The sequence below is a fragment of the Chamaea fasciata genome, unplaced genomic scaffold (genome assembly GCF_029207755.1).
Source record: "Chamaea fasciata isolate MVZ Bird 193981 ecotype frontalis unplaced genomic scaffold, bChaFas1.0.hap1 SCAF_7, whole genome shotgun sequence".
In the NCBI taxonomy this organism is placed as follows: domain Eukaryota; kingdom Metazoa; phylum Chordata; class Aves; order Passeriformes; family Sylviidae; genus Chamaea; species Chamaea fasciata.
The window spans coordinates 51,427,768-51,453,641 of NW_027094092.1; the positions used below are offsets into that span (position 1 = coordinate 51,427,768).

The following is a 25,874-nucleotide window of genomic DNA, read 5'->3' on the forward strand; positions in this document are numbered from 1 at the left end:
CCAGACTGCCCACAATGTTCATGGATTATCCCAAGTTGGAAAGAACCCATCAGGGTCATCCAGTCCAAGTCCTGGTCCTGCACAAAAATCACCAGAGGTGCCTGAGAGCATTGGCCTAACACTCTGACGGGCTTGGTGCTGTGTTTGCTTCCATGGGGACTCTCTTTCAATTCTTAGTTGTTTTCACTCAGATATAAAGATTATCTGATATACTAACACTCACCATAATGTAATTATCTATTTAATTATCTATTCCAGGAAAAGATCCCATGTTTTTGGTTGCAGGCTACATCTCAAAAGTTTTTTACAAAAACCAAAGCAAGGCATAAACACTTCAGAAAAGCAAGAACAGAAACACTCCTAAATATCATAGATTTGATAAGTATTATAGAGGAATAGGAAAAATTTCCAGCGTACATTAGAATAAGGATTCCTCATTTTCCTAAGGATGTTTTTGCAACACATCCATTTTATAAGAGGATCTTGAAACACTAAACAAACTGATTAAGAGTTATTTTTATTTTGCAGCTGGAGAAACTGAGGAACTGCCAAATTTGACCCTTACCCAAAGTTACACAATAAATCAGCAGAGACAATTGTAAGAAAAACCAGTTTTACTCCCTATAAGTCTGTATCTAAATTTACTTACATTTTACCACAATGTTTATCTGGAAAAAAAATGTTGGCACAATAAGTAACAATCAGAGCTGGAGCAGCTGTGATGTTAACAATTGCTGTTCCACAGAAAGTAAGGATTTAAAAGACATTTGTTAGCCAGTTTGTCCTGACAAATTACAGCAGCACATATGCACCTTCATAAAATTCCATTATAGCTTAGGAGACACATACTAATATTTATTATAGCTATTAGGCTTCATGATTTTGAGAAATGTAAAAATCAAATATTGATCTGCAGTAGTAAAATAACTGAGTTACTAGAAGAGTTACCTCTTGTTTTTCTTCTGATGATAGAAATTCATTAAGAGTGGAAAATACTTAATCCCCGCTTCTCATGATGTTTAGCTAGTTATTGTGTTATCAAATAGTGATTCAGCCAGAAAAGTTCATTTGTTTCTTCCTTCTCCACAGGAAGAACTTAAAAGCTTATGCAATAAGAAAGTGAAAGCTGAAACTTTCTTCTTAGCATCCCACACTTTGTTATTCACATTTCCCAACACGGGGGAGAGATGTATTTCCTTCAAGGAAAGAAGGAACATTTAAGATGTGAATGAATACAAATACAAGAAAAGCAGGAAACCAACCACAGCTGTCAATACACAATTTATAGAGCTGCAACACTGCTGGGGTAATATCAGTCAGAGATGCAATCACCTGTGAAAGGAATTCCTGCAGATCTGAGCTCAGAAATGAGACATTAGCTATGTTAGTACCCAACATTTGTTCTGAAGGCCTGGTGGTTGAAGAACAAAGCCTCTTTCCTTCCTTGGTTGCTTCCTGCAATGTTAGTTTCTACACTTCAGAATGATTATGAGCAAGATACAAAAAAAGCTTCCAGTAGCTTGTGAGTGGAACAGTCTTACTTCTTTCTGCCCTTGCCTATTTCCAACATAAATAAACATATAAATAATAATTTGCCAAGAGCTTCCCTCCTGCTGTAGGGAAATGTTTCATGTTTGGTTGGAATAACTAACAGGTTGTTTGTTATTTTCTACCACCATATGTTGCTTTTCTGCTCTGTATTTGCAGCTCCTCAGACCAGCTCCCGATTTTGCAGCACTGGGAGTTGAATGGCAGATTGGTTGTGGAAGGTGTGGAGAGAAAGGGGAAGGGGGGGAAGGGGTTCTTATACACTTTCACTTTAACTCTGGATGGAGAACTTGGAGCTGCAAAGGTCTGCTTTTGTAGCTATCAGTGAAATAAAAAACCATTTACTTTCAAGTGGGGACTGAGTGGCTAAAAAAAAGAGCCAAATTAATTTTGTTTTAATTATTTATTGTGTTTCAGTTCTCATGACTGATTCTGTTTTAATTGTATTTTTAATTAACTGCATTGATTTCAATGGACTATACACTTCCCTCACAGAACTGCTGACTGGTTTAGCTTCCATTTTGTTTTACTTCAACATGAAAAAAGGAAGAAAGAGAAGACAGGTTTATTCAGGAAAAATGAAGGGTCTTTTCTGCATTTTGCTGGTGAATATGGGCACTTACAAAGTTGATTTTGGGAGGTCTTTATTAGCAATTTGTTACTCCATGAGTAACTCTGGGTTTGCATGGGTTACAATACGGTAGCTCTGCTTTCTCCTTATGATAACTGGGCAGTATTTAATCTTCTGCTGCTGCTCAGGGATGGGCTAGGTGTGAGTGGAATGAGGCAAGTTCCTGGCACAGTGCTGCCTCCAGCCCTGCTCTGCTGGCATCCCATTGTGGGGCTGGGGCTCCCCTGACTCTGTCAGGTCAGTCAGGGGCACGGGGGGCAGCTCCGGCCCCATGCCCTGGGCACCTTCCCGTGTCATCAGGCTCTGCTCATGCCCTCTGGCCTCTGACTGCTCACAGCTGCTGCTCCTCTGAATCCTGCTCTCTTACCAGCACTCCCGTTTTCCCCTCGCAAGACTATGAATCAGCTCTGAGTCTCCAGAAATAGGATGTGTCTGGTGCTCTCCGTGCGCTCGCAGCGCCGCGCAGCATCGCAAGCGGAGCCAGGGTCTGGCTGGCTGCTGGAGAAATAAGTGGTTGTGAACCAGTTTTTGAATCCTCAATAGCTGCTCATTTTAGCCGTGTTCACACAGCGGGTTTTTGTTACTACAGTTATTCAGGGAATAGCTGTTCTTTGGGGGAAATATCTCTCCGTTTTTAAGAGAGCAAGTGTAGCTGTGTGAGCAGGCCTGGTATTTATCCCTCATTCTCTTTTGTTTGAAATGCTCTCTCTATCCAAGCAGGGAGCAGAGGGCTGAGACTGCCATACCCCTGATCATTCTTGCCCAACTAACATCAAATATTAATGCAAACAGCTCATAAGCTCGACAGACACAGATGTGATTTGAATAATTTTAGTTTGTCTTTGCAGGTATTGAATTTACTGTCAGAAATCGAGAGCTGTTGGCCAACAGTGTCACAACAGAAAGCTCTACAGACCACAGTCTAGGAGCTAGCTGTTCAGCAATAGGTGCTCCAACACTCATCTACATCCAGCTCCCTTGGGTTATTTCAACATTAGGTTCTGAACAACATTTGGAAATTCCCTTTTGGTAGTGAGAAAGGAAAGGGAGTTGGGTGTAGATACAGTGCTGATTTGAGGCATGGAGGCAACAGTGGGATCTTTAAACAATTTCTGTCCATTCTAGGTACTGAGTAAGTGTGACAGAAAAAAACGCTTGAAGGCTTTTCAACTAAGAGTGATTTTCAATACAGGAAAGCTTTCTTTAAACTTGATAAATACCTGCTACTTTTGGGAAATCAGCATTTTTGAAATTTCAAAAGCATCCTCTCAAGAGTATTACACAGGGGCATAAACACACTTCTGTAGTTTCCAACTCAGATAAAGAAACAAAATTGCATGTTTTCTTTACTCCCTATTGATAGAAGGCAGTGGTATCTCAAAACAAATGCTCTGCTTGCTAACAGCAAACAGTTCTGGTACCCCTGAGACCCTGGTCACAACTAAGGATTATGAACTACCCTCTCAATAAGATTTTCCAGTGAGTTTTGCCTCTACCTTTTAATATTTTCCCCCTTATCTTCCCAGGTTACATGGGAGACTGTTTTAAAGCCAAGATTGATGGCATCTACTTCTTCTTCCTTACCCACAAGATGTCTTTTCCTGTCATCTAAACCTCCTGGCACTGAGGAGTTTCATCTGAGAAGGTCAAATTTAAGCTACTTTGTAAAGAGGAAATTGTTGAAACAATGCCTGAGCTAGTCTGTGGAAATACATTTTTTGAGCTTTATGAAAAATTGTATGTTTTATAAATATAAAATATGTTCCCAAATGGGGTCCTGGTTCTCCTTATCTGACCTGAGGTCAAAACCAACAGTTCCTGATATTCTGAGACAAGTCATGCTATTGGAGCAGCTAGGCTTAATTTCTGGGATCCACATTTGACATAAAAACCTTTTACACCACCTCATTATTCATAAACGTTTCTGTTCTTTGAATTTGTTGGGCTCAGAGTTTTAATGCTACATTTTCTGATGGGAGACTAAAACCCATGGATCACCAAGCCCACAGAGGAAACAGAGTAATGCAAATGCAGTTTTGACAGATTTAATGTAATTCTGATTCCCTCTTTTCTGTCCCCAAAATGCTTGCTTTGATGGGTTCATATTAATAAGTAAACTTTTATTTTACTCCAGTTAGATGTTAGAACACAGTGGGAGTGCAGGAGCAAAGTTACATCTATGTTTCTATTAATTGCATGCAGTACATCACTGAACAGAATTTTTATAGGGCTGAAAGCCTTGGAATGAGTGGGGGAAAATATCAGTCACTCACAACTAAAATATAAATCAGAGCAACCTCTGGCTCTGGGCAGTGCCTTGCACTTTAATCTTCTCTTAGTTCAGAAGATTTTCACTATGTGGACCAGGAAAATACCTATGTTAAGTAAAGTATATGGTTGTGTGAGAGAATCACTGCATATCCAGGTCTTTGTTTTTCTGATATGCCACAGCCATGCTATGCAGGGCAAAACCCCACATTTTGTAAACATGACAAACACAGGCTGCTGGATGAAGGAAGAAATGAAAAATGAGTTGAAGCACCTTTAAAATCTTTGTCATAAATAGCACTTGTAGACCAAAGCTGGACCAGAAAAGAGAGATCTGTTAACCTTTTCTACCTCTTGCTCTTTCACCTTCCCTTGCCTGGCTTTGCAGTTTCCAGGCCTCTCTGCTGATGGTAATTGCTCTAAGGCTGTTGCAGCTTCCATTACTCTGAAAGCATCACTTCTTTCTAAAGGCATCCAAAGATAAAGGGTACAATTGAGGAGTGTTTTTCAAACTCAAACAAAGGGTAAAAGTCATGTTAACAAAAATCTCTGGGAAAGGAACACTAAACATTTCTGATTGCAAATTTCTTTTTCCTGTTGCCTGTGCCAAAAGATACCAAAATCAATGTGAACTGCAGGTGCTCAGGATTTTTCTCTGTCTGAGTAGCTGCTCCTCTGAAGGCAAATAGTAGATATGTCTGGAAAATGATTTTGTTTTCTGGTTGGAGTTCTGAATCCTGTAAAGAAATTCACCATTATAATATTGGGAGTTTCTTCCTTTATACAAATATCTCCCTCCCGACTCACTTACTGCTCTCCTTCTCTAAAAAAGAAAGGTTGGGAGGGCAGAAAAGGGAGGACAACTGAATTAAAAACCCTAACAATAAAAATGCAGCCTTTATGGTGAAACAATTTCATTGAAAACACATTCTTGTTATTGGGAAGCAGCTCAGACTGTCTATTCTACCCTGTCTTGAATAAATAGCTTATTCTTTTGAGCACTGGCTTATAGACATCTATGCTCCGTGAAGAAAATTTTGATCTAATTTGTATTTGATGAGCTGGGAAGCTGTAAATGACCATATGCGTCATCTTGGGAACATTGTAGCTTTATGCAGTGTTCGAGGAGACAAAGGATCCATTAGTGACCCAACGGAGGTGTTTTAGAGCAGGCAAGGAGAACTCTCTACACACCATCTGCTCGTACTGTTGCTTGTAAAACGATGTCACATCTGCTGCTCTAAAAACATTATGCTGATCTCTCCTACAGTAGACGGCTGCTGTGCTCCTCTCAGCTCTGGAAAAAGGAGTCAGAGCCGCAGTACCGGGACAAAAGGTGTTAAGTATAGATGAAATTGCACATGGCCTGCTTGGCATCCATATCTTGTGACCGAACCATAAATGTCACCAGAAAAAAAATAAAGGAGAGGCTTCAGCACTCTGCTTTTAACTGGTGAAACTGGGTAAATACTGCGACTGTAAGATTTTGCTGAGGTACATCTTGACCCAGCTTGGCTGCTGCTGGTACAACTAATACTGCTGCATGCTTCAAGCCTAACATGGCTAAGTTCTCTCGGAGACTGAGAAGATATTTGAGATAGCTTGATTGGTGGGAATTGAGATTTGTCTTTGATTTCAGATGAAATGAGCTCAGAAGGTACCATTTCCTTTGGCCATCAGATTTTATAGCTTGGAGTGTTTGGCTGCCTGACACCTATGACGTGTTAGAAAGCTAATTTACCTACCCTGGAAGCTCCAAGTGTACACACTGGTGTACATTTGCAGTCCTACTCATTACTACTATACCCAGAGTGATCATTTCATAATAGTGGTGTGTAGGAAAACAGCATTGGTATCAGAGGAGAGAGTTTATAATGATGCAATAGAAATCCTTGGAAGTAGCAAGGAGCTGCAGCCCCAGATAATTAAAGATTATCCACACCCAAATGCAATTCTTAGGACATGAGATTCTTACACAGTGCTGTCAGACACAGAGACTATTCTCAGGAATCTGCAGATGAAGGAAAAATAACAGTGAAGTTATTAAGGTGTGTGTTGCTTGCAGTTTAGTGGTTATGCTCACTTCACACAATAATGAGTTTAAACTAGTAAGTCTTAAAATTATTGTATTTGCCTCTGAATGGTGAAAAAAAGTGAACACCATCTTCTGTCAATCAAGTTTATGGTAAAGGAATTAAACCATTTATTTTAATACTCATTTTGAGAAAAAAAAATGTTAGGCTACTGACAACATGTTGGTCACCTCCAATTTGCAAAGCAGAGGGGAACAAACTGTGCAGTGTCATATGAAATACCATAGCAAGAAAGAGGCCAGGATGCCAGGAGAGGTGGCCATGTGGCATTTTCCACTGCTGTATGAGACTCATAAAAGGCCCTAATCATATGCTCTGCCCTGCAGATATCACACTGAAGGACTCAAGCATCTGATGAAGTTCACTTTCTTACTTTCCTCTGATAACCTAGAGATACCATAGCTTCAATATATCAGCTAGGGAGGGTAGTTCTACACTGGCCCACCTGTCTGAAAGAGCAGGAACAGACCAGAAAATAGGACACTGGAAGAGTTTTCAAGTGTTTGGCTGCTGGTTTGATCACTGAACTAGGCAAAGCACCTCATTACCCTTTCCTTCTGGTCTCACCTCTTACTATTTCTCTTTTAGCATATTGCATGCATGAGTCAGTGAAACAATATATACTTTCCATTATAATGTATTTGAACCCAAATCTTACTTGTAAACATCACTGTACTGTAAATAGAAATGAAAGATTTGGTATTCATCCAAGAACAAACAAATGCCTATTTTTACATCTTGGTGTCAGGCTGGAAGGGCTGAAAGAGGACTCAAAACCTTGTATAAAAAAGCTTTGACCTAGAGCAACAAAATCTTGTCTGCTCTTTCAGCAAGATTCTGTTAGTACTCAGGTGCCCTAGAAAATGAGAACCTAGAAACTGCCCTAGAAACTTTCTTTTAGAATGGAAGATTGGTTGCATTTTCTGCTGCTGTGGAATTCTACCACAGCTTTTGCATGACAGTCTTCCTCTATTTTTACAGATTTCATAGTTTTCACAGAATATTCTGAGTTGGAAGGGAACTACAAGGACCTTTGAGTTCAACTCTTAAGAGAATGGCCCGCATGGGGATCAAACCCCTTCATGCCTGCGAAGTTCAGGTGTTTGACGTTCCGATTTCTAAAAATGTTTGTGCACCTTCAGGGAGCCATCCCTGTGCTCAGGCATTGGTCTTGCAAGAGAACATATAATGAACAGCAGGAATCCTCTTGGATAACAAATAGTAATAAAGCAGGAATTAATATAATTTTCCTTGTTTGTGTTAATGTCTGTGACACTGTGCTTCAGTGGCTACCTACAGGGTTCCTTAGGAATTAAACAGATTAGAGATAAACATGAACCTTTGAATCTCCTCAATATCCTGTATAAATGCCTACTCTGGTAAATTTCTTCTTTCTAGCTATTGTAATAATGATTTCTTGTGAGAGGAATGAAAAAGGGTGTTAGTCTACCTTGTGTTTCATTCATCTGCATTTCATAAGGATGCCATCATCCTTTGTAACAGGCAATTGTCCCCTTCTGTCTCAAGGGCTATAGAAATTAAATCCTTTAGGGCATACATTGCTTGAAATCAGAGTAAGAATGAATACTTTGTTTTCAGCTGGTTTTGCTAAAGCTACAGGAGGGAATTGAATTGCTTATATGGGGTCAAAGTTTGCCCCTTGAGACTAAATCACACAGGAGGGAGTATGACTGCATAGTGACTCTCCATGTAGCTGAAGCACCAGCCTGAGCCAGGTGATGTGTAGGAAATAAGCAATTGCTGTTTTGTCTATCTTCACTGATGAAGCTTTGCAGGTCCAGAAAATTATTCTCAGACTTGAAGTTCAGCAAAGTGAAATGCAAGGTCCTACACCTGGATCAGAGCAATCCCAGGCACACCTACAGGCTGGGCAGAGAATTGATTGAGAGCAGCCCTGTGGAGAAAGGCTTGAGGGTGGTGGTTGATAAAAACTCAATATGAGCTGGCAAAGTCCGCTCACAGCCCAGAAAAACAACCATGCCCTGAGCTGCATCCAAAGGAGTGTGGGCAGCAGGTCAAGGGGGGGATTCTGCCCCTTGATTCCGCCCTTGTGAAACCCCACCCAGAGTGCAGCATCCAGCTCCAGTTTGTCCATAAGAAGAACATGAAACTGTTGGAGCAAGTCCAGAGGGGGCCATGGAGATGTAAAAAAGGACTGAGCACCTTTCTCTACAAGTACAGGCTGAGGAAATTTGGGCTGTTCAGCCTGGAGAAGAGAAAGTTGCATGGAGAACTCACAGCAACTTTACAGCCACTGAAGGGACTACAGGAAAGCTGGAGAGGGACCCATTGTGAACTGTAGTGATAGTACAAGGAGTGGAGGGTACAAACCAAGAGAGTGGAAATTTAGGTTAGATATTGGGAAGAATTTCTTCACTGTGAGGGTGGTGAGGCACTGGAAAAGGTTGCCCTGGGAGGTTGTTGATCCCCAACCCATGCAGTGTTCAAGGCCCAGCTGGGTAAGGTCTTTAGCAATGTGCTTTAGTGGATGGTGTCCCTGCCCACGGCAGGTGCAATTGGGAATAGATGGTCTTCAAGGTCCTTTCCACTTCTTAACATTCTTAGCTCAGTTGTCAGAGCCTGGTGCTAATGAATGCCAAGGTTATAGGTTTGATCCCTCTGTGGGCCTTCACTTAAGAGCTGGTCTTGATAATCCTTGTGTGTCCCTTCCAACACAGAATATTCTGTGATCCAAATATATTGGGGTGTCTAGGGAATGATTATGAGGATTATGAGGAGTCTATGGCTCCATAAGCATGGTAAATTCATGTGGAGCATGGCCAAGTTTCTGCCCCTCGCCACCTGCTTTATTCAGACTTAGGTTGCAGTATGTAAAATCTTAACTTCCAAAATGTAGAATTGGTGTTACCCCAACCCAAGTCTGTTTTTTTAAGACAGCCTTTGCAGCTTAGTAAGTCATTTGTGTTGATCAGGTTTGCTTGTATTTATTTTGTGTGATAATTACATGGTCTTAGGTGAGAAGTGCACAATTCCCTAGGTTATGTATACATATAGTTGCAATGGTGAGGTCAAAAATTGTTTCTAAGACCTCTTCCACACAGAAATGTGTACTACCAACAGTTTATTGTGAGACGGAAAGATACAGCTCTTCCAAGAAAGAAATTTATTTCCTGCGATCAAAAAAAGTCAGTGTCTAATGTGGTTTCACACCATTCCTTGGGCAGGTAAAAGTACATACATAAAGTCAAAAAGCTGGAAAGTTGGTCCTCATTCGTGTATTATTGAAGTTACTGAAATTTAATTTTCAGGTTGATTCAAACTCTAAGGTGCTGCAGACTTACTCAGGTCTGAAGTCAGACTCCTGTATGATTATTTAAGAATTAAATTTTAACCTGTATTTTCTTCCTAGAACAGTAATTGTGGTATTTAAAGATTTCCTAAAGGCATTGGTTACTTGGAACAAATGTATTTGAGATAAAATATGTATTAAAAGACACAGGCTAATCTCCTTTCATACCTGGCTTTCTTTGAAACATACTCTAAGAAAAAAAATGTATTTGTCTGGATCCATACACATTTCTCTCTGTATTGATCTGTTCTTTGACAGATTCTGACAAGTATGTCTTTCCAGTTCTTAGAAACTTTCCATTGTGTACAGCCCTTTTCAGACATTTCCTGCATTCTTCAGCCCACTGAACTGGTCATATCATTTCAGTCAGGAAGTATGACATAGTTGCACATCCTTCCCTACCTTGGTGTGGATTCAGAGGTTTGCTTTCATTTAGTTATAGCATTTTCCTTTCCTACTTCTTTGTCCAGTGACTTCAAGTCTAGATCCATACATAGGAATGAAAAAGTATTTCATCCTGTTGGCCAAGTTACTAAAATATTTAGACCACGCCAAGGTCATGTCCATCGTATTTTGGAATTGCTTTCTACCTATCACAATTCCCTTTAACTTCAGTCACACAATGAAGCATCCTTTTACTTCTGCTAGCTGTCCAGAAATTCCTCTGCATAAATCTACAGTGATGGCTGTTTTTTTTTGAGATTTCAGCACCAGCTCTTTGCAAACCAGTAGATACTTGTGGCAGAAACTGGACATTTTGACCAGTTCTGAGGAGTCTAAAAGTTGAAAATCACTTTAATGAGTCTGGATCCAATCAACAGTAGTACAGAGGCAGTTTTGGACACCTCAGGGGTCTTCAGAAAACATAGGAGGCAATGTCACAGCATTCATCTTCTGACTCACATTTTTCTTTTATTAGATGCAGCTTTTAACCTCAAACTTTCAGGCATGTTCTTTCATGCTCTTCAGGATGTGTTATACATCTGCTATCCAGTTTTCTATATTTAAGTCAATGTAATCTCATAATTTCTTTCTCTCAAAGATTATCCTCTGCACACAAATAATAACTTGGCAATGAAAACATGGAACAGTTTTAGGCAATGTTCTCTGTGTGTATTGAAACGAACACGCATAGCCAGGAACTTTTAAACTAGCTTTACAATAATGGCACCCAAGACTATACAGTTATGCTTTTGCTCCTTGCTAGGCGTGCTTCAGGTGAGGACTTGGCTCTAAATAAATTGTGCTGAAGTCAAAATTTTTGCATGTAGGAGACATGAATCTGTGGATGAGGCTGAACATGTTTTGGTCTTGTATTCTGCCCTGCCGCTCCTCTCTTTTCTCATGTTGAGCTCTGCAGTTGGAGGCGTTGTTTGTTGTAAAATGTCCAGTAACTACTGTGTTTAATTTAAATGACTAGGCTTAGAGCAGATTGAGGCTTCAGCTGGAGGAGAGTGATGCCTACACTGTGTGGAATTACAGAGCACTCGGCAGCGTTCAGTCAGTCAGTACTCGATCGGTTGGAAGTTTCAATCTGTACATATAATCAAGTCCAGTGGAAAAGAAGCTCTGACAGATGCTTAATTGAAATTTGAAAAAAACATATCCTGCCACGGGCTCAGATTGAAGCCTCCTCATCCTTTTTTAGGACAGCTCTCATTGTGGAGGTGTGACACAACACAGTGGGCAAATTCTCTCTGTTTCATTACCTTTCACCTCTTCTACCTCCAGATATCTTTGACAGGTAGCAATTAAAACATCCAAGGACATAAAATCCTAAGCTCAGATTGCTAAAGTTTGAATAAAATTATTAAGACTGGGGTATTTTCCTATTTGCTGCAGTCCTCTGTGAAATGAAGCAGCTTTTTGTTCCTTTGTTTTTAAATTTGAATAGGCTTTTTAAAGAATAATGCAGTTGTAATAGCTCCCAGTTTAGCAACATCTGTGTGCACATGTATAGTCTTAATCTATAGTTCCTAGACCTTTATTGTTTTAGTGGAATTGCAAATACTACTCTGGAGACATACTAACATTTTGTATCAGCACAAGGTTTGGCAGTTCAGGATTCCAGACCATGCCATGCTAGCAAACAACAATTTCCCTTTGCCCTCCTTCATGAACACAAAAACCTCTTTCTTCAAATAAAGACTCTCACAAGAAAAAAATTAAAAACATAATTTTTTTTACCAGACCATAGAAGAAAGCTTTGGCCTTTTTTTTTTTTTATTATTTTTTTTAATTTTTTTTTTTTTTTTATTCTTAGGGGTTTATTGTTGCTAGGAGGTTTTTTTTTAGTACATCAAAATAGAAATTATCAACCGGTATGTATTAATTCATTAATTCACACACGAACATTAGCAACACTTTCAGGATGTCAGAGCTCTCAGTAGTACTTAAACACGCTAACTTAGCACTCTTTTAGTTTAGTGTAGAGATACCTGAGCAAGTCCTAAACTAGTGAGCTTGACTACCTGAGTGGTCTGTCATAGTACTCTCTTCACCCTTTTCTGAGGTTGCCTTGACTGTTCATATCAAGCTGACCTGGTTATATATATGCTTCATTGCAGTGCAGGAATAACCTTCTTGTTTGATCTTCTAAAGCTGTCTTTCAGATATCAAACTAGAAGGACGAGGGAATTGTATTCTCTTTTTCCTTCCTTCCGTACCTGCTACAGCTGGTTTCTTGAGCTACTAAAACAAACATTCCTTGTTTGTTCCCACCCTGAAGAAAAGTTTGTTTACATGGTAAGAGCCCACCCAGAAAGACAGAAACACTTTTCAAATAGTCACGCTAATGCATAAGTACTTGTCATATACCACCCAAAGAAAATATTTGAGAGAGCTCACCATGCTTGTACTTCTAGGAAGAGATGCAGATTTTGTGGCTGGCATTCCTTTGCTTTGAGAAATCATAATTTCTACCGGCAAACCAGTAGGTCTTGTTCTGCATGAGACACCATTATCAAATGACCTGAGAGAGGGACTTGTATCCAGGGACAACGATTTCTCTAATTTGTGTGGTCGTGCTCCAGCCACAATGTCGTCACTTCTCAGAGTCTCTAGGTCTACTTCTTCATGAGTCTTCCCATCTAGAATTTTTTCTTTCCAGTTTTCAGGAGACTTTCTCTTAATATGAAAATCATCTAGGCTTCTCACACTGGATGGAAAGGTATTTTTCAGTTTAGCAGCTCGGTATGCCCTCAGGCTCATGGGATCAAGCACTCTGAAAGTAACTTCATTAATAAATTGAGAGAATTTGAGTTTAGCTTCTATTTTTTCTTCCACAACAGACAAGGAACTTGATGATCCTTGACTCACCAAGCTCAAGTCAGATGTAGAGGAACTGCTTTTCTTGTGGGTCTTCTTCTGCCTCTGGAGCTTCTGACTTGCGTTTCCCACTTCTGCTGGATATAGAGAAGAGTGTTCCAGTCCGTGAGTTTTCTCACCCCCTTTCTGACAGTGCTTTGATCGATGGGGTCGATAGCCTTCATCCTTATTTTTGCTTTTACCAAAGCTTTTAGCTTCTGACCTTGTGCTGCCCTGTAACTCAAAGCTGTCCTCACTGGAGCTGCAGCGTTTTGAGTAACTGTTCATTGTCAAATCTCCAGAGGTTACTCTCTGCACCAGTTCCTACTTCTGCTGCGCACGCAGCGGTGCATGCACTGCACGCTCTTTCTTCATCACCCTGCCACCCCCCTCTTGCTTGGCTGGTCTTCCAAGCACAGCACCCTCTGGCTTAACTGGGGAAATGGAGCCTTTCAACAGCGACTCCATTTGCTTTAGTGTCTGTGTGACAAATATTGTCACTGGAAGAAGGATTCCCATAAATCCTTCTCTAACTTGTAAGAAAACAGGCATGTCTTCGGAAGACATACCAATGCACCCACCACATTTGGTCCCACATGCACCCCAAAATATGCATATGTTTTATAATTAGATCAATACAAAATTCTCATCATTTTAATTAACCATACTAATGAACAGAATCTATAGGGCATGCAAATTTTCCAGGGTATTGAGTGTTCAGTGGATGAGCATGGGCTTTCATTGGCCCAAAGCAACATATGATATATTCCTGTTTGTTGAACTGGAAACCAAAGTACCATGATGTGGATCAATCTTCACTAAGTAAAGTCTGGGTTGGTTCTGTTTCAGGGCTTTTTAAAATCCAATAGTAGAGAAGGTCATGCTATATTGTCCTAATGCTACTAGTGTTTGCTGTTCTATTAAAAAAGTAAGTGACAAGTCTGCTAGATCTGCTAGAAAAGCAAACAAAACGTGATTCTCACTTTCTACCTGTTTGTTTTTTGCCATAACTTTAATTCTAAAAGAATTTTTAAAGGTTAGGATCCAAAGCAAGGTGCAATATCTCAACATTGTCAATGAGCTTGGAGTAGTAAAGATAATTTTTTCAGTACCTTGTAGGTGAAGTTCTTCTCATTTTTCACTGTCTTTATAGACAGGCAAGTCTGAACTGTGAAGTGAAGAATTTCTATTTTGGGTTTGTATATGCAGGAACCTAAGGACTAATTTAAGTGAGATTAAAGACTATAGTCTGACTTTATAATCAGCGTGGATATTTGTAGTGGCCCAATGATGTGTTGCCACAGGAAATGACCAGAAAAAATGACTGAATGATAAATCTGAAAGGGTGGTTTTTTGGGGTTTTTTGCATCTCCTTATTTTAGCATGAGGGTGAAAACAAGTGATTCACCCCTTTTTGTGTGGTGGGATTCAGACTCTGCTTACAGCACTGCCAAATGCAGCAAGCAGAGAAAGAGAAGATACTCACAAGCAGAAAACTGAGTGACCTCCCTTAAATACAAGAGCACATTTAAAAATATCATGTATAGCTGACAGGTCAACAGCAGCTTGAGCTGAAGTGTACTTCCATGTGCTTTTGAAGCAGACATTTAGGTCCCTCATTACAAGGCACTTTACTTACTGCCTAGAATTTATTGTCTCCACATTGGTAATTCCAACACTCATTTAAATCATAGTTCATAAAAGCTGCTGAAGTGTTGCAAATCTCTCAAATTAACATAGTAAGTACATTAATTTTGCAAATAACAGGGGGATGTGAAGATCCTTTTAACACATCAGAAATCAATTGCTTTTACTGGAATTACTTTTTGAAATGCTTCCATATTTCTATGGGACTGTGCCATTTCATTGCATGCTACAAACATTATCCTGATCACAGAGATAATGTGGATTAAAATGCATAAATCTTGCTCACACTGTCTTGTTTTAGATTAATTTATCCCTCTCTCACTTGAATGTGAATGCTAACAGTTTAAAGGGCTGGCAAATGCTTTCAATTGTCAAGAAAAAAGATTTTCATGACCTTTTCAATGCAGCCAGGGAACAACGTTGCTCTCTTCTTGTCAAGGCAGAATATTGGGATTTTTCAGTGTGTCCAATACAGAGTTGTATGAACTTAAAGTAACTCTTGAAGCAAACAGGATTCTGAAATGCATAGAGTCTATGCTAATCCATTTTAGGTCCTTTGCCTTCCAGATCCATTAGAGCTTGGCAAACTGTGAGTTCTGCAGTTTTAATGGACTTTATTAAGAATGCCTATTTCAGAAACAGAGCAAGCCTCACTATTGAGCCAGAACCTGTAATGACTTGTACCTATTTGGGCAAAAGCTTTTTTTGTTCATGACAGATTGGGCTCCTTTGTAGATGAATAAAACTGTGTTAACTACAAGCATAAATTCAGCTATCCATTGCTTATGTGCAAATTTTAAGGTATGAATTTAAAAAGTCTGTGGTGCAGCCAATAAAAATGGATCATATAACTCTCTTTTATTGTCAGGAAAGAGCTCTTTGTTCAGAGAGATGTTATTTGCATAGCAGTGAAATATATGTATAGGTACAGATATAGATATATGGTTATAGGTAGTTTAGGTAAGGTACATAACACTTGTGGGAGGCATACTGCTTATATTGCTGTTTCTCTTTCTTCAGATGGTTTCTGCTTAATAACTCTAGACACATGACACAGACATATCTGACTATTAAGAAAAAAATTATCCACAGCTGCAAAATGAAAAATTATTCCTCTTACTGAAATGATACAGATCTTTTCACATCAATCACTGTGAATCTTGGTCAGAACAGATGTTATCAAAGTTTGTAGTAAGTACAAACGTTGTGTTTGTAAACTTTCAGTGTTCTCTCTTAAGTAAATTTACCAAAATATTCTCCAGAGACTAGCTGAATTGCAGAAATTCTTTCCATTATGTGTACAAATAGAGAAGCTGAATATTAAAACAAAATATGCTGAAAAATTTGAATATTTTATATCTTGAACGTTTTAATAATTGATGTTCATGATTTATTTTCCATATGTTAAATGACTTATGTTTTGAAGTGTTCAAGTTATTTTACCTTATATATTCAAATTGCTTTGAAGACATTGCAGATATAGGGAATTTCCTATTTCAATGCAAACAGGTCTGTGAATGGCAAAACTTTGCTGCTGTAGTCTGGGCTGTACTCTTGAAATAAATACCTTCAGAGAGCTCAGAAATTCTTCTGTTATTTATTACTACAATATGCCTCAGCTAGGTGGATGCTTGGCAGATTACTAAATTCTTCTAAACCAGTCATATCAACATTAAAATAATCTTAAGAGAAAAAGCTATGGATTAATTTTGCCCTGTTTTAAAAACGGTGGGCACCATTGTTGGACTAAAACAGTGTGTCTGTGCAAATGAAGTGAAAACTGTCTGACCTAAGTGACAGACTTCACAGTGAAACAGATGGTCCTTTATTGGTTCTGCCATTATCTAGTTCATTGACCTTTGATCAACACCTGCACTTTGTTCTGTGGCTGCCATTAACTGGCCTTTAGATTAGGAAGGAACTGCATTGTTTAAATTAGGAAAGGGCTATATTTTTCTATGTACTTCTGTGATACCCAATCTTGCATAGTGTGACCCTGATCAAGGGGGCATCTCCAGATACGATCAAGACTTGCTCATAAGTCAAAGATTTCTAGGGACTCCAAGTGGATACAGTTTGTAATTTTGTGTGTCGAATGGCTAAGATGTTCTATTCTATTTTAGCGTTAATACAAGAACATAAACAGTGACGCTGATCCTTTTCTGGTAAACTGACTGTTGAATCTGGAACATTTATAAAGGAATAATAGTTAAGATCATATCTTAAATGGGACTTTCATAATGACTTAGTATTGCATTTGGCAAGACTGAAGCATTCAGGAATTTGTCTAGTAAACTTGTTACTTAGGAAAACACATCAGGATTTTTCTAAATTTAGGCTTCTTTATATTCTGAGTGTCATTTTACAAAGACATTATTAGAAACCTGCGTATTTTGTATAAACATGGAGCATAACAGAACAACCTGAAAATGTGACTTGATGCAATGGAATATTTCTACAGACCACTGACTGAAGATTTTAAATTAAAAGCAGAATTTTGTGGGAATGAAAAAATTTTTAAAAATTAATAATTCCACCTTCCCTTTTAAACAATATCCCTGGTTTTTAATCTTCAGGAGATGTTAACTTCAGCTAATTGCATTTAAAGCAAGTACAAGCTATCTTGTTTCTGCTGCAGGATGTTGTTATGACAACTAGAAGTTTTTTTGTGTAGAGCTCTGGAAGATACGATCATTTTTGGGTCAAAGCAGACAATATTCAACAGTTTTAGTACTAAGTTTTTCTGTATCTAAAAGTGTGTCTTTTGATATATGAACAAGAATATCTTTAGCAGATTATCTACATTAAAAAACAAATATGTAGAAAGATTTTTTGCATTTTGAGATTCATAAGGAACTTTTTAGTTATTAAAAAAAAGTTAATCTGATTTTTAAACAATATTGAGGTTTATTTTAATTGTAATTAAGACTGGTTCCAGAGCCTTTTAGAGTCAGTGAGTAGACTCCAAGATTTTGGATGAATAATAACACTGTTCTCTGTACTGTTCTTGGTGAGGCTAAGAATAAGTTTTCCATTATAATGGTGTATATTCCCTGTATTTGTGCTCATAGTTCTCACTCAGTCTATCAGCTATTCAGAAAAATTGCCTAAGCACCAGGGCCAAACTCAGTAGAATTTGTAGGAATGGCAGTAATTTCAAATTTCTCTGTTTGCCCTAAGGATGTGTACATCTCTCAGCAGATATTCCACTCTTAAAATAGCTATATCCCAACTCTCCCAGTGCCCGTTCTTGCTCAGATATACCCTTCCCTCCTGCCTTTAATGACAATTTGATCACATGTTATCCAGTCCTCTTCACACTTAATGCAGTTAATTTTGGAGTGTTTTATGGACCTTTCAGTTTTGCACTTCAGTTTATCCCTTTAAATAATACAGATGTTCCTCTCTGGGTTTCCTTCCAACAGATGGTTTCCTTTTCTCCTTTTTTCTGTAATGATTGTCAAGTACAAATTTGCTTTTAATATAAGGTTGCCTACACCAGTTTCATCAGCAAGACAGCATTCTCAGAATTACTCTGTTTAGTTGTTCTCCAGAAATTCTACCACATTTTCAAATTAATAGGAATAATATCTATTTCTAGGATGCTAGGCCTCACACTGCAAAAATTCAATTTCACTAAATATTGCTTTGAATATTTCTGTTTCCTTTTGGAACAAAAACTTTCTAATGGAGTGGAGATGTAGTCCGTATTGTATGTATTGGTTTTACCTCACTAGATTCTGCTTGTAAGTGTTTCAGCCCTAAGGAGAATTTAAGCAGACATTTGCTCCAAGTCTGTAAGATCTAGCTGTCTTCAGGACCTGTAGAATGAAAATTCAGTTCTTTTACTTTAATGCGTGACTGCTAATGGGGACAAGTTAAAATGGGTTTCTCCTTTCTCCATAAGGTGTTTTAGATTTGTAACATGTTAACACAAACAGAAAATTGGACCAGTATGCCACTATTAAATCAGTGTGGATTCTTAAGAAATGGTAGGTTTTGTTGGCATGAAAAGGAGGTGAAAAGCTACTGTAGTGTCTTAAAGAACAGAGACTTTTATTTCTATGCAGGAATCTGCATGGTGGACAGAGTCTGCATTCAGCCTTGAATCTAAATCTAAATATATAACGGATCCAAATTGCTGTAAATTCTCATTAATCAACCTCTCTACCATGATGAGTAAAACATTTATCTGTTTTACCAGTACACGGTGACTAAACTAAAGGCAACAAATTGCTGTGTCATCTTTCTTGTCAACATCCATAAGTCTGATTCATTTGATTTATAGCTGTATACTAGGCAGAGCTGTGATAGGCCTGTAAAAAGTGCTGAGCATTAGAGAAGAGATGGTTTTTTGGTATAAATCCTGCACCACCCTGAAAACAGAGCCACTGTTCTCTGGCAAATTCTACAGCTGCAGTAAAATTAGAGACAGACACCCAATTAAAATGCAAGCTATATTTATAGCTTTAAAAATAAATGAAAAATTAAAGAGAAAAATGCAAGCACAAAATGTTTTAATGTACCATTTTTTTTTTCTATTCCAGCACAACATTCCATTGGACACAGTCCCTTACTGCACTCAATATCATCCTGTCAGAGCACCTTCCATTACTGTGCAAGCAGCCAAATTTGTATCAGTTGTAAGATGTTGGCTGTTGTGTTGTCTGCTCCCTAGCAGTATAAAATGGCACAGTGGACACACGTTACTGTGCATTTTTTAAAAGTTATTCAAGGATATATTCAAGGCATTTGTGGCAACAGCTAATGACATTTGGCTTAATGACCCTTAATTACCAAGGGACTTTTTCTCTCCCATGAAGGGGAATTTTACTCATGCTGAGAAAAGCCAGAAAAAGGCAGACTGTATTTTTTTCCAAGTGCTTTAAGTGATCTTTTATTTATCCACAGCTCAGACAATGGACTGCTTGGAAGCGAGGAATACAAAATTGTATGAGGCTGATTTACAGTGTAAGAAACATATTAGTGTTCTAGGTAGGCCAAGCTTCAGAGCATAAACACTGTAGCTTTTCCTTCATGTTGGAACTTCTTAGCACTAAAAACCTTGTGATATCACGTGCCTGAGAAATTTCTGTCCCCATCCAAGAGAGATAGAGCTTCCTAGCCAACAGAAGTTAATAGCATCTGTGAATAACAGTTTCTTTATCAGATTTGTCTTTAAGTGACCAACCGCGGCTGCGTACCTTGACTGTGAATGAGTCCTCAAAATGCTCTCTATCCTCTGCCAACATCATCTTTTTCTTGCTCAGTTTCTGCTTTAGCCAGCTGCTCCATGAGCTCTTCTTCACACGCTGTACCGTTTTTGTGGCCGTGCTGTAGGATGGGTAGAGCTGTAGGTCATCTGCATTACACTAGCATTTGATTCTGTGTCTCCAGTGCACTTTGTAGTTGCTTGGTGAAAAGACAGTAAAACAACTGATCCTTCTGAGAATACACAGATGAGGAGTCTTAGTTTCTTCCACTGCTCCTTGAAATTGTGTATTTTTAGGAAAGTGTCAAATCCTTTGGGTCTAGTCTTTAGACATGTCCTTCTTTGAGGTAGTCTGGCAGTGTCATGTGGCTTTCCAAATTAGGTATACCATTTTTCTCATTTTCCTCTCTCTTTTCTCTTTTTTCCCCCCCAATCATAATCATAATCATAATAATTATTATTATTTTTATTACTATCATAATCGTTATTATCATCATCATTACCATCATCAAGAAGCAGGAAAAAAAGCATGAAAAAATTTAAGACAGTAGAGAGGAAGAATGAGAGGAGGAATGGAATTAGTTTCTCATGCAAAATCAGGTTTAGGATAAAAATACACTGCCTTTTTCTTCAGGTGGAATGAAAATATTTCCCGTTCATTAATTATGTTACATTTTAAAATTAATTGTATTCTATATACCAGTTTATTTTACTTTAATCCATTCCTAAATTTATGCTGGGTGCCACAATCTGCAAGGCCTTGCTGTCTCTGAAGTCATATAATGTCCCTTTCTGATCTTATATCACATTAGTGGTGAACTAAGACTACCCAAAGTCCTTCCCTTCGATGCTTCAAGGAGTATTGAAGAGATCTTTCAGTACAGCAGTGTTTCTCTTGTCATCTTTCTTTTATAACTGCAGGAATATGCAATTCTACTAATTAAATGTTAAACATAGAGGGGAGTTTAAGACTGGAAGTAAATCTTTGTTAGATGCATAAACCACAAAAGAATAAGCTGTTGCTACATTCTCTCTCTTCTTTTTTTTCCCCCTTTGTCCAATGAGGTTATCCAAATTAGTGAATTATGTGTTAGACCAAGTTGTTCCAAAGCTTAATACAAAAATTCACAGTTCTTTGTAGTGGGTCAAATCCAGCCCCCCCACACAGGGGCTTTGACTTCATAAGAGCAATAGACCTGTCCTGGGTTTGTGGGATTTTCTAGGATCATTCTTACATAGGATTAGGAAATCACAAAGTTTAAGGAAGGAATAAGCCTTTTTACCTGGGCAATCCCCTCAATCATGAAGTCACAATTTCCCTTTGAAGGCCTCCCAAAGGCAGTTCTCTACCTCTTCCTCACCCTCCTGGTCTGCCTTGGAAATAGTTATCAAGGATTGCTTCCTCTAGGTGATAAAGAGCTGTGGAAAGGGTCTAAGCTTGTTAGTGGCATTTCTGCTCACTGGTGTCTCCCTTAGTCTTGTGGGGATGGTACCATAAATACCACTGTTGACTGGGTCTTGTCATTACTGTGCTGTGTTTCCCTGAGATTTTGGGAAGGGCTGTAAAATGTCAGACTAAACCTCTCCATTATTGGCTTCTAATTTATTAGGGTCTTCAGAACTAGTCCTTGGGAAGCTTAATGTTGCTTGTAAAGGGGAGGATATATCATTGTTCACCATACCTGGAATTTTGTATATACAAAAAAAAATAAAATAGTAATTTTGTTGTCTTTGTTTCCATCCTTTACCTCTGCATATATATAAACTGCCAAAAACCTTCTATGTCTATTACACAGTAAATAAGGAAATTATTATTCCAGTTTCATGCTTCAATACGTCCCGAAAAAGTTTGTTTTAAAAAAAGCTTGCCTGCATATAAATGAGTTGGGCTGTAAGAATGTTTTAAAATTTATTGATCTGAGTAATGTGAAAATAACTTAGAGAAATAAATGGCAATTTCTTGACTGCTGTTACCATGGGATGTTAGGGGATGGATAACTTGAGCAGAAGGGAAGTATTTGTGTAGTTTTCTGCAGAAGTTAACTAAACAGTGTGAGTATTTTGCAGCATCATTTTCCCTTCATAAAAAGCTGTGACAAATAATATTACTTGGAGGTATAGGATATGATTGTGCTAAATGTTTCCAGAATATTAGTTCTGGTGCTGTAATGCCTCGGATGCAGCTACAATATATATCCTCTGAGGGCTGCAAACCTGCATGTTTGCAATCAGAGTAGCATGTCACAGAAACTGGTGATAAGCAGGTATGACTAAATAAGAAAAAAAAAGGTCTGTTTGTATTTGGATATGTGTGTGTTTGCATACCAAATGTAAAAGTAGCCCTGTGCATTGCCTGTTCCTTTCTATTACAACAGTGGCAATTTAAACATGAAGCAGAATATTGTTATTTATTTTCCTTCCACGGCCATAGTCCCACCTCATTCATTATCTTAAAGAGACATGTCCATCAGAGCTGTTTAAATACTCTTCCAGAAAGCAAGCTACAGCATGAGCTGTTTGTTTTGGCAAATATTATAAATTTCTGTTGTTTCTCATACAAACAATTATTTCATCTATATTCTGCTGGGTTTATCAATGTTTGACTAATACTTTGTATAATTACACAAAGTCATGCACTACATTTATTTTCCTTCATCATTTAATAGAAACCTGAGATAGGTTTAATGTGTACATATTAGCTTTATTAATATTAATGCCACTGCCTGAATTTTTCCTTTCTTGAAGTTATAAATTATTTTGATAATTTCATACTTAATGGTCAGTAGCATATTCAGAATACATATATTCCTGTTTTGCTGAGATCAAATAGAAATGTTCCATGATGTGCATTATGCAAACAAAAGATACATAACTCATTTAAAAAAACCCTATCATGACAGTCAATTATAAATCATTTCATTAGCTTTCCAGCACTGCAGCTTTAGGAAGCTCCATCCATATAATTTGCTGTCTTGTACCTTAATGTATTAACTATTTCCTTTTAAAGACAGTAATGTCTGCCAAATGATACAACAGAGCATCTTAATTCATGTTTAAAGCAGGCATCTAGTTGTCATATTGCAGCACCACTAATTCAATGCTGAAGACTTCTTACTACCTGTTATAAATTTTAAATAAAAAAAAATAAAAAACATGCAGTGAAGAGAAAGCAATACTTACTTGAGAAGGATTCTGCAAGCTCTGTTCTGCTAGTCCACAGACTGAAATGATGGAGCCAGATTTAGAAGCTTATTAGGTGCATGCTGCTTCAACAGTTACAGCTTTTCTTTTTTTTTTTTTTTAACTGAAAGATGGAATCGTTTTCTTTTAATGAAGCCAGCACAGAATGATATGCTGCCCACGTTGCTATGAGAGACTAAACTTGCAGAGCAAAGTCTGGCAATTTCAAAATAACTTACCAGGGGTCGTTCACTCTCAACCTGTCACTGCTTTTCTGTGTAGTCACAAACTTTAGCAGCATCAAGCAAGATCATGGAATGCCACAAATGCAGGAAATTACCATTTAGTCATGCACACTTGAGACTGAAAGTGATTGAGGCAGCATTGTTTATGAATATAGGTATAAAACTGAGTTAAGCCAAAAATCTTTCCAATTTGGAACACCCACTGAATTCTCTTAAAAGAGGACAAGGCTCTGATTAGTCAATCTGCAGTACCTGCTATTCTCCAGGTGCTTGGATGCTTTGTCTAGAGCTCCAGCCCTAAGAAAAGTGTGTAGGAACTTCTCCAAAGGGATGTGAAAAATTATATATTTTGTTATGCCTTTGTTATTTTGGGAGAGGGACTGTTAAGCATCACATTTTTTTTTGTTTGTACACAAACCAATGCAATTATAAAGATATGTAATTATGATTATAAAATCATCCATATGTATCTATATATTTACTATATAAAACCACACACAGTTTTGGAGTTTCATTGATGTTGAACCATTGCAATTATGAAGAGAGGTAATTATGATTATAAAATTATCCTCATGTCTCTATATTTAATATATAAAACAACTCACAGTTTTTGAGTTTTAGTGATATCACCATTTAAAGTATTCAAATGTTTTTGTTAGGATTCTGTCTGTGGGAAGAACAACACAAAATTGTATATCATGGTCCAAAAGCCTGTTATATCTGCAGTATTGCACTGCATATATAAATTTAGCCCTGCATTTTGAAACATAGTTTGTCTTTTGTCCAAGAACACTTTAGAATAGAGAGAGGTCTCCGATCTATTTGTCAATTGGAAATTCCTCTGAGTAGTCAGGTTTTGGCTGATCTGGTTTGCCCAGATCCTGGATCTTTCATCTCTGATGTGGGGACAGAGGTGAACTGTGATATTACCCATACTCTGCATCATTACCTTGCCAGCCTGAGGTGGGGAGATGTTTAGCCATACCCCATGCCTTGACTTGAAAAAAAAAATAAAAGTCAGGGGATAGGAAAGGATAACTGGCTACATTAATTATTGAAGTGCTGCATCCCAGCCAGAGTGGGCTTGCTCAGGAACTCCTCCTTACAAGTGCTACTTATCAGATCTCAGGAGATTTGGGTAATTGCTCCAACAAAGTTTTGATCACAGTACAATGTGCAAGAACTTGGTTGTTCAAGGAGGCAGATCTTCACAGCATCCCTGGGGTACACTTAACAGCAGAATCTTCCCCTCACCAGAAAAAAAAAAATAGGCATTGCTTCTTGAAAGGCAATGATTAATGCCTCTGGTCTGACACTGAATTCAAAATTCAAAAGAAGGTTCTGGAATCTATCACTCATTGCTTCTAACAGCTGCAAGGTGCAGATATAGAGCAGAGGTTTGTAGCTCATGACTTTGTTTCTTCAGTAATAGAATGGCTCCTGTAACCACAGCATCTTGTAACTGCATCCCTGCCTCTGTTCCCATTTGTTTTAACCACTTGTGACATGGAAAATGTTTGGCTTCTCTTCTGTTTGGTTTTGTGGTGATGGGGCTTTTTGTTTGGTTTAATTTGTTGGTTTGGTTTTTATTTTTTTTCCAGAGCAGCAAGGCCATTGCAAAATTCTGGAACAGTTTTTCCACAATAAGATCTTTTGACTAACAAGTTCCTCCTCTCAAGCTCCAATAAATCTTAGAAGCAGACTGGTGAGTTTGGACCAAATGCAAATGTGCAGTGATTATATGTCAGGACCTCCATGTATGAGGAAGAGAGAAAGACCATTGTATTTCTTATGAGAAATGTAACTTTTTTCCCAATGAGCTGGCATGAGAGAAAACATTATTTCATTTGCAGATTTTGCTTTAGCCATTGCCATACCTACAACTGGAAGGTTAGAGGGACCAAAATACTTGTCAGCTCTGTGTGCATATTTCTTTTGCCTATGAATCTTGCAAGTTGAAAAATGTTTTTCCAGATCTTACGGGTCAGTTCCAAATTAGCTCAATGGGATTCCAGTTAAGGTTACCAAATGAATGTAAGTCAAGGCAGAAGAACTCAATAAACAAAATGTTTGTCATGAGCCACAAATAACTTTTTTATTTCTACCTCCTTTTCCATTTCTCTATCTTCAAGGCTTGCTTTTCCTTTTGCACACACTGGTGTGCTGTACCAAAAAAAACTCCTTTGATTTCCTGCTCCTCTTTGAGCAGAGCTTTCTCCTGAGTTCATAATCCTACTCTGAAGTCCTGTACAGGACACATGAAGCTTCTCAGAATGAAGGGCTGGCACAATCACTGAGCTTGGAGAAAGACACAGGATTTATGATCACTAGTGTGGCTGAGGAAACAGTAAAATGATTGGTTCTAAGTATATCTTGCAGAACACTGCTATTTAACTGCTATTTAACATTCTTT

General features: G+C 38.3%; 1 protein-coding gene across 6 annotated transcripts in view; it reads right to left on the minus strand.

Annotated features, from left to right (window-relative positions):
* Window positions 1-23,312, minus strand: part of BEGAIN (brain enriched guanylate kinase associated) — a 158,331-nt gene extending 135,019 nt beyond the window's left edge. For 2 of the 6 annotated variants that reach the window (XM_066188814.1, XM_066188809.1), the window contains exons 1-2: window positions 23,217-23,312; window positions 20,029-20,158 (exon numbers count right to left, since the gene is read on the minus strand). In XM_066188814.1, the coding sequence (XP_066044911.1) occupies window positions 20,029-20,079 (51 nt within the window). In that variant the 5' untranslated portion in view covers window positions 20,080-20,158; window positions 23,217-23,312. Of the gene's footprint in view, window positions 1-12,718; window positions 13,692-20,028; window positions 20,159-23,216 lie in introns of those variants that run through there. The other 4 variants (XM_066188810.1, XM_066188815.1, XM_066188807.1 and 1 more) reach the window with 4 other exon arrangements.
* Between the last annotated feature and the right edge of the window lie 2,562 nt (window positions 23,313-25,874).